This window comes from Coffea arabica, chromosome 3e (assembly GCF_036785885.1).
Source record: "Coffea arabica cultivar ET-39 chromosome 3e, Coffea Arabica ET-39 HiFi, whole genome shotgun sequence".
Lineage (NCBI taxonomy): Eukaryota > Viridiplantae > Streptophyta > Magnoliopsida > Gentianales > Rubiaceae > Coffea > Coffea arabica.
The window spans coordinates 14,477,731-14,487,226 of NC_092315.1; the positions used below are offsets into that span (position 1 = coordinate 14,477,731).

The 9,496-nt window shown below is 37.5% G+C and overlaps 1 protein-coding gene across 3 annotated transcripts; it reads right to left on the reverse strand.

Annotated features, from left to right (window-relative positions):
- Positions 1 to 717: 717 nt before the first annotated feature.
- Positions 718 to 8,021, reverse strand: LOC113736557 (uncharacterized). Of its 3 annotated transcripts, XM_027263589.2 has the most exons (7): positions 7,447 to 8,021; positions 6,737 to 6,866; positions 5,340 to 5,668; positions 3,950 to 4,031; positions 2,140 to 3,846; positions 1,813 to 1,957; positions 718 to 1,651 (listed from the first exon to the last, which is right to left on the reverse strand). In XM_027263589.2, the coding sequence occupies exons 1-6, from the start codon at positions 7,866 to 7,868 to the stop codon at positions 1,862 to 1,864; spliced, it is 2,766 nt and encodes a 921-aa protein (XP_027119390.1). In that variant the 5' UTR covers positions 7,869 to 8,021; the 3' UTR covers positions 718 to 1,651; positions 1,813 to 1,861. The 3 variants fall into 3 exon arrangements, with proteins under 3 accessions (XP_027119390.1, XP_027119388.1, XP_027119391.1); XM_027263587.2 differs by having other exon boundaries at positions 718 to 1,957; XM_027263590.2 differs by having other exon boundaries at positions 718 to 1,957; positions 6,737 to 6,861; positions 7,447 to 7,704.
- Between the last annotated feature and the right edge of the window lie 1,475 nt (positions 8,022 to 9,496).

Here is a 9,496-nt window from a genome sequence, read left to right on the forward strand (position 1 = left end):
GGCTGCAATTGCTTCAGGAATTCGGTCAATTCGGTCAATTCGTGTTTACCGAATTCAATCCGAATTGAATTCGAATTCGGAATTTGGTAATTCGAATACGAATTAGGTCGAAATATCCCAACACCATTTACCGAAAATTACCGATTTCAACCTACCGAATTACCGAATTCGAATTCGATGCTCACCCCTACTTGCACTGCTCGAGTTCGACTCAACTTGATTGCACTACTAATTATTTTTGTTTCGGATTGTGTTCTTTATTTCTCATCAATTCATTTGAAAATTATGATTTCTCCCCTCAAATATACTAAACAAACCAAATAGCTCAGGAATGATTAGAACCCAGGGGTTGTCAGCCTCCCATCATCCCAGGATCAGTCAGCAAGAATGACTAATTTGTGAACGAATAGAGTCCCTTAATGCGACAGCCAAGTATACATTACCCGGTAACTTTATTCACTTTGTGGCTTGAATAAATGCTTTAGAATCAACTTCAAAAAGAACCACTCATTGGTCAACAAACCACGAACCTATACATTTTAAACCTTATTACATGAAAAGAACAATTGTTGATTAAATCAGAAAACATGCTACTTGAAGCTGAGAATTATAATAACTCTTTCACTTGGACTAGCAGCATAAACCAGAGCACCAGTGTATGTGCCTAAGCTATTCAGATTAAAAAAAAAAAAAAAAAGAAGATGGAGTCATAATCGATAGTTAAGGAAAATTTTACATATTAACTTTCACAACTGAGACGGCTAGAACCTCACAACGTTATTCACAACGTTATCTTCAATCAGACTAGAAAATCGTGAGTCATCTTTTAGCAGAATTCTAGTAAATCAATCTCATTAGGAATAACATTACCAAGAAAATCTCAACCAGGCGAACAACACGGAACAACAGTTCACAGATTATTCACCTGTATTCTGTTTCCAATATTATGTAATAAGGGTGGTCCGCGCCCTTCGCAGAGTAGAAGAGGGAGTCCCATCTGATTCTGCGATCAGGAACACAGAGGCGCAAGTAGCAGACTGTATCGGAGTGTCAATTCAACTTTTACTACCAGGACTGGAGTTGTTAGATGTTGCTAGTGCCGTTGCAATTAAACTAGAAAGCTCAGCTTTGAATTTCAGCCCCTGGCTTTTTACAAGGACTGGAATTGTTGGATGTTGCTCGGTGCTGCTATAACTTAACCAGAGAGCTGTGTGTCAAATTTTAGCCCTTCTCATTGGCCACGGCGAACAGCCTCTCATGATTATGACAGTATTCTCCACATAATATTTCTCAAGATAGTCCATCCCCCATAAACCATGAAAGGCTGTATTGATGTAGGAGCTGAAGATGAAATATCTCTCACTTCAATGTATAGACACATTCACCATATTCCTTCTCTATGTATAGCCAATGAAGTAGTGTCTTTAATTCTGATATTGTTCTTCACGCATCAACTGACTTGCCTCTCATTGTGAGTTTAAACATAATCTTTCCTTTACCCTTCAACTTCAAGAACTGGCTCTGACCAATGGCATCCGTCCCAATAATCAAGTTATGGCCTACTACTCCTTCACAGCGCTCTCAAAAGCATTCCGGGTGATTACAGCACATTCAGAGTGCTAGAAAATGTAGTATGGTTAATCAACTGAATCTGAAAGTGTTCAATTATCAGCCAAGCAGTTCACATAGGCAAAGGAGGCTTCAAAGGCTTATTCTTGTCTACCAAAAATTCCTTCTCATACTCTGAAGGGTAAGAGAATTTGATGTGGAATGCAAAGTCAAAAGTAGTTTTTTACCATCCACCAGATTTACCTCCTTAAGAACGGCAGAAATGGTAACAGCAGATGAGGTCGTAGGATTATTATGCAGCACCCGAGTCTTCTTGCAGTGCCTTTTGTACTTGATTCAGACTGGCCAAAAGATCCTGATATTCTCTCGTGTCTGAAAAATTTGCTCCCTGAAAAAAAAATAATCTGTCAGTCAATTCCACAAGGAGATTGAATAACAACATAGTCACTAGTCAGATAACTGAAAGTATCCATTTGCATAAGCTTCATAACTCATCAGAAGTATAAGGTGCCAAGCAAAAGTATGCCGCTAGTAATAAAATATGTCCAGTAAGTTAAAGGCAACATTCACCTGCTTAATTATGTTTTTAACATGCATCTCAGCCGCAAACAGTTCTCGACGACCACCAGTTTGATAGGAAAGCTCCTGATATACTTTACAAAGTTCCAGTGAGGCATGTGCAAATTTTACAAACCGCTCCCTATCCTTCCACAAATCAGATCCCTGATAGGCTCTGACTTGCTTAAGCAGGGCCTCAGAGCACATCGTAAGATCCCCCTTCAATTTGTGCCATCGAGCATACAGCCCCCAAACATCAGCTCTCCCACTACTTTTAACAATCTGCTGCAAGATCTTGCCAAGCATTTGCATCAAATGCTCAAATTCATGCTTCCTAGCCAAGTCTTCTGAAATTGTTGATTTGTCAGCATAATTAACATCTGAGGTAGCATGAATATGCTGGGTGTCATCGCCACCAGTTGCCTTTGAAGGATGAGAATTGATAATTGAAGCCTGTTTTTCAATCTCTACGATCAATCTTTCTAGTAAATCAACATCAAATCTTTTATTACTAGTCATGTCCAGGACCTTTTGTATAGCATCCATTGCCTGGCTATAATTGCCAACGTCTGCAGCCACTTGGCTGAAATTCTCCCACATCTGCCAACTGTTTCGCTTGAATTTTAATGCTTCCTTGAATGCAACGAAAGCCTCTTTGCTTTTCTTCCTAATCATGTGGAGGCAAGCTACATTATTCCAAGCCTCTCCATTTTCAGGATCAAGTTGAACAGCACGTGTAAACCCATCCAATGCTTTTTCAACATCCCTAGCTTTCAGAGCAGCGGCACCAAGTGCAAACCAGCCATCTGGATACAAGGAATTCAGTTTCATTGCTGACTCCCATAGAACTTTTGACTTCTCATAGTCTCCCCTGTTGTATGCGCTGCGAGCAAGGGATCGCAGAGCTCGAGCTGACTTGTTCCCTGAAACGTCAAGGGCCTTTTCATAGCAAGAGTCTTCAATTGTAACATCACCAAGTGAACACCATAACCTTGGGTCATTAGGCCTTTCCAACAATTGCTTCTTGATAAGCTCTACAGCTGCTGCTTTCTTCTCCAAAATTCTATAGCAGTATATCAAATTATCCCAAAGCTCAAGATCTTCATAAACTTTGATAGCTTCTCCTATCAACCTGCAGCTGACTAAAAGATCACCAAACTCCTTGCGTAATGCAGGAATTCCAGGGTTGTTCACTGCAAAAGAGTAAAACATCCTCTGCACAACACCAGGAGAAGGTTCATTTATACTTTCAACTAGTTTCTCCATCATCAAAAGTGCACGCTGCTTTGTGCGGCTACGAGTTGATTCCCACCGAACGCGTAACATGTTGCAAAAATATTTAATTGTGAATGGTGAGGATTGTTGAGAATCTATTGCCTCCATATATGGTGCCATTTTGTAGTGTTGCAATTCATCGTTCCGAGCACTTTTCTCAATAGAAAGACATTGCGCCAAAATCACAGCCTGTTGGATTGCCTTCAACTGTGTGGCAGAAATACTAGAAATTTGAACAGCTTGATCACCACTATCAGAAGTTTTATCTTCTAAAATTCTAGGGGCCATCAACACGTCAGATGCTTCCTGTGTTTCAGGAGGATGCTGAAGTGATGTACCATCAATAGTGGTGGTTATGTCATCCTGCATCTCATGGCTAACTGATCCAGTGGTACTATCACTCCTTTTGCCCGTTACAAGAAGCAACTGAGCCTTGGGTTCCACCTGTATTCCCCACTCTATCAGGATGGCCATGGATTGAGAATCTTAAGTGATCCATCACATCTCACTAAAGGTTTCTATTCAATACAAGTAAAATTTAAAATACCTGATGCATGGTGCGGAATCCAAGAGCTCCACTAACAGAAAAATCAAGTTTTGATTGTTTTTGAGCTGTTTCAAAGTGCAGTCTGACATAAAGAGTTTTTAGAAAAATTAATAGTGCTATTGGAAATGAACAAGTAAGAAAATTATAAGGTCGTCAACAAAGGGTGAGGGTGACAGATCTAAGAAAGAACAGATCCTCAACGAGAATAACATAACAGGTCTTCAACTATGAATAAGATACTCAGATGCGATACAACAGCATGGATATAACATGGGAATATATCAATTTCAGTTTGACTCCCTTATGGTCATTTCACTAGCTTCCTATCATGCTAGCAATGCAGTTACTTTAATGAAATAAATGGCATATTTACCATTAACCTTAAAAATATCAACTTCAACCTGTCTCGACTTGAACTCTACTCAAGGAGTTTTCAAGACCATATAGTAGATTTGTCGCATCACATTAAGAAAAACAAAAGGTAAGAAAAACATTTGAAGTATTACTAATCTTAAAATGAGAAATGCATTTGCATTACCTTCCACATCACCTAGAAATCTTGACATTTCAGCATAATTTCAAAATATGGGAGTTTGGAGGAAGTAAGCAGACATAAATAGACATTATTTTCCATTCCATCACAATATTCTGTGCTACTCTTAAGTATTCCTATATTTATTTAACGCTATCATGTTTCCATCTCAGCTAGTGCATAACACATTTTGACCTTTATGTGCAGGCACTTCTATTAGAAGACATTTACACCTGCATAAGAGTGCATCCATAAATCACAGGTGGTCTACATGAGCCTCCTAAAAGTGTCTGCACTTTACAAATAACAATTATTGACAAAAAGGAACCAAAGTCAGAAAAGGTACACTGCAGCACATGCTATAGCACTTCTAAAGCATTTGGAAAGCTAGCATTATGCAGCTACTCGGTAAGTTAATCATCTTCCAAAATCAGGTTGAGAAAACTGGATGTATGGTTTCATGGTGAACCCATTTAGTATCTCACCTCAAAATGTACTACCACTGGAACCCAAATATGCCTTTAGCCCATAGGGTAACTTTTGCACCACAATGGCACTATGCACTAAAGACAATTCTGATTAAAATCCGATTATCTATAATATCTATCCAATACCATGACTATAGAGATTGACGGTATTCAGAATAGCATATGCCAAAGGACAAATTAAGACAGGATCCAACCCAACCAAACATCAATATACCAACTCAAATCTGCACCAATATCAGATGATATAGAGAGTTGGAAATCATATTAACTTGCACCAGAAACATCACTTGTTATACAATGTCCTTACATGATATCTCTGCAGTCAATCACAACATAGCTACAGCTTGAAAGTATACATATGGTGACTCACCTGGAAGAATCTACCCGTGCATATGTGAGTTCCATCATCCCCACCTCTAAATGGAGCATGGATATGATAGTTAAAGCATCTTCTTCTGATAGCCTTTGACCCCAATAATTTGTCACTTTGCCTAGACTATCAAAATGTCGTAAACTTTCATGTGAATATACTTGTAAGAGGTCAAATACAGTGGATGAACATTCATCCAACAGTTTCTGATGAATGAGCAGCACCCTAGCAAGCCACCAACAAATACTTCTCACAGCAGCAGTAGTGATACTGCTGTCTAGCAACAGATCTTTCGTCTTCATCAGTAATATCTTTGACAGAACTATATACTACAAAAAGCAAACAGACCAAATGTTTTTCACTAAGAGATGTTGCAAAAGGAGAAAACAACATATCAAAGTCAAGAAGCTGAGTGTATCATTATCATGCTGACGACACATGCATAAGAACCTCTCCTACAGCCATGACATTGATACCATTGAACGTATGTTAGTTAAATTAGCAGAAGGACATGAGCTATTCCTATAGAACTTCTACCTTCCAGTCAACACTGTCCAATTACAGCTCATGAAACAGAAGGATGTCAACTTCTGTTAAGCTAAAATAGTATGTAAATAGTATGTACCAGGATACTCCTCTACCTGCATGCACTCTGTTAAAACTTTATAAGTCAAAGCATAGACATGAAGCCATGGAAAATGAGGGCCCAATAATTTCCCATATCTTGCTCCTTACTAAATTATGAATTGAACTTATCTTTCAAGATAGCCTGGTCTAGAAAGCTTATCTAAGTAAACGTACATAGCAAAAGAAAGCTAGGAACTAAACAGGCTGTTGTTCATGAGTTTTCTTGTGTCTGACAAAATGAACTAACACTCTAATCAGGTCTGTCGCTACAGAAACACTAAAGCATATATTCATATGTTTAGGATTTCATGTAAAACGAAATTTCAGAACAAAATTTAGGATTTTCCAGAAACATATAGAAGTGTAGCTTCCACAAAATATAGATTGTTTTTTGACCCTTGGCAATTAGTTATTAAAGGATACCTACAATGTGGACAGGGATAACATGAATTCGCGGAAAGCAACTAAAATCAAGAAAATAATCTGGAAAGGACCACATAACCATCTGAGACAGCACAAAATTTACTGCAAATCTTGTCACTTGTTTTATCTTTTGGCGATATTATATTCCAATGGAAAAAGGTCCCATCAGAAAAAAGAATATAATCACCAAAAAACCAATATTTGTCACAGTACATACTCCAACTTATACTCAATAAGCCATTGGGAGATCAAACATGAATCAACTTTGCAGCTGGAACTTAAAACACCAAAACAATTCAAAGAACCAGAAAATTGAAAAAAAAAAGGACTGCCTATTAGACCAGTACCTGGAAATTTGAGAATTTTCCTCGAACATCAGAACCAACTGACATTATGTCCTTTTGTGCCCATAATTCCCACTCTATCCAATTATCATTAATTGGCAACAATGGCATCGCTGGCATTTTTTCCACTGGACTACAACCAAATTACATGAACATCAGTTCATATATTTGAACAAATCATCAAGTCAGAAAGTTAAAAAAAATGGAGAGTTTTCATTTGTCTTAAAATCACTATCACAACATAAAATTGTGCACGAAATCAGGTAAATTACATGAAAACACTGATCATTCCATGTAAAGATTATACAATTTTGACTTTTCCCCAGTTAATTTTCTACTTTACTACAGAAATACTCTATAGATTGAAAAAACTGATATACATCACTTCTCAAGTCAATATGCCTCACGCGGGGAAATTTTTAAAAAAAATTCTTACCACCCTAACTTCTTCAAAATAAAAATAATAATCATAACCAATTAAAAAATATCTTTCTTTATATTTCTCCAGTTTTAACTTGCTCGAGCTCGCTAAAGCAGATGCTAATAAGTAATAGCAAAAGTAACTCATCTTCGAATTCATAAACAAAAAACAAATAACTTAAAAGGAAAAATAAATTCGAAAGGCTCAAACTTTAAGAACAAATAAATATCATAAAAAACACACCAAAAAAAACTGAAAATTTAATGGAAATTAATACAAGATTAGAAATTACCCAGTAACATTTGATTGAGTAAAAGCCAGCAAAGCCGCGACGGCGATGGCCATAACAAGAAAAGCCCTGAAACATTTCTCCAATTCATCAATTTCCGAATCGGAATTCCCATTCACGAAAACGACGACGCTCTGGGGGACTAACTCGGAATAGAATAACTCCGCTGAATCAGCCGAGCTAGAGAACGCGGTGGCCGAGTCGAAGCTGAAGATAGATTTAACTGCGGCGGAAGACAGAGCTTCGACATAGTTCCCTGACTCGATCAATTGAACGACATCGGAAATGAGGGTTTGGAGATTGGGAGGAACTTCATCGGACGGTGGAAATGTCGGCAGGGGATTATCGGACGGTAGAGTACAGCGGAGGAGCCGAAGCTCCAGAGACCGGAGCATGTAGAGCGGCGCATCGGAATTTTCTTCCATGGAAAAAGTTGGGTTTTTTAGGTTTGGAGGAAGAAATAAGAGGGTTTAAACGGTCAAGGAGTTTAAAAGAGAAGAAGAAAGAGAATCTTCAGGAGGAGGAGGGTTTAAGCGGCTATTTGTTTCTGGTTTCTGGTTTCTGGTTTCGTGTCTTTTCACGAGTTCAATAGTGTGTTGGGACGATTTCATGTATGAGTATCAAAAGCGTGCTTGGCGGCTTCAGATCACTTTTTGTTTGAAATTTTTATGGCATCATGACATTGGGGATTGGATTCAAAGGTGCTATAGCTTAGTGCGGTGGATTATACACACGAAGAAGAACACACTTAGGCATGATTTGGACTGCAAGTTTTTGAAGTTTTTATAAAAAAAATATATCATAACAATGTAAGTATGTGAGGTAAGTAGGTGATTCAAAATATGTTGAGAGAAAATTTTTTATGAAAATTCGCAATTCAAGCAAGAACTTAACCTTTTCACTGAAATTTGAGGGTTGGGCCTCTATAGTAATTGGTGCAATCGGAGAGTTCAACACTTGATGTGGCTTAAATTGGTATCTCGAATTTTATATTTTTGTGAAGGAAAAAATTAATTTAAAATTAGTAGATTGAGGCTCAACTTATTTGCGTTAGGGGTGGCAATTTTCGACACGACCTGAAAACACGACACGAACCTAACACGAAATTAATGGGTTTGGGTTGAGGTTTCGGGAATTCGGGTCAGAATCGGGTTGGACCCGATGAACCCGAAAAGAAAACAGGTCGATTTTGGGTCAACCCGTGGCGACCTGATATGACCCGATATGACCCGTTTACGAATTAAAAATAATTTAATAAACATAAAAATAATTTTATCTAACTAAACTAAGTTATTCTTTTTTTTCAAAGGCATTAATTACTTAATCCTAAATGAATTTATTTAATTTGTGTGAAGTTGAAATTATTATATTTAGACAAATAATATATTATATTATTTTTTAATTTTATACTGTTTTAATTTATTTTATATTTTGTTTGGGATAAAACACTTCTACGGTGTTTAATTTATTTTAGATTTGGTTTGAAATTATTTATTTAAATTTTTATTACTTGATTATGTAATTAGTTTTGTGAGAAATTGATTTTATTAGAAATTACAGTGATAAATTAATAAATTAAAATTAAGTTTCGGGTCATTTCGGGTCGACCCGCCAACCCGCCAACCTGAAATTTTCGGGTTCGGGTCAGCATACCTGACCTGTCACGGGTTGGCGGGTCGGGTTCGGGTCAACAGATTTTTCTGACGGGTTGACCCGAACCCGACCCGCCAACCTGATTTGGACCCGAATTGCCACCCCTAATTTGCGCCACTAATTACATAGAATCCACTCCCTTTATATCTTTGTCATAGCATGAGTCAATAATTAGTCAAGGTATAATGTCATGTAATGCACAAATACTAATCATATTATATCACAAGTAATGTTAATCCTCCAAATTTAATTCACATCAAATGTGATTAGTAGTAATGCATCATGCAACATTGCTGTGTGTATTATGATCATGCAACATCTTTTTCGTGATGTTTGAGTTGTTTCCCATCTTGTGTGGATCTATTTTTCTTTGACTAGTTTTTCAGGTTTTGCTGAGGAA

What these genes read in the sequence shown, in the direction of transcription:
- LOC113736557 (XM_027263589.2), bottom strand. Translation starts at nt 7,868, where the DNA reads ATGGAAGAAAATTCCGATGCGCCGCTCTACATGCTCCGGTCTCTGGAG. An exon ending in ACTCAATCAAATGTTACTGG is followed by an intron (nt 6,867 to 7,446) that starts GTAATTTCTAAT and finishes ATTTGGTTGTAG; the next exon opens with TCCAGTGGAAAAAATGCCAG. An exon ending in TTAAAAACATAATTAAGCAG is followed by an intron (nt 1,958 to 2,139) that starts GTGAATGTTGCC and finishes TTTTTTTTTCAG; the next exon opens with GGAGCAAATTTTTCAGACAC.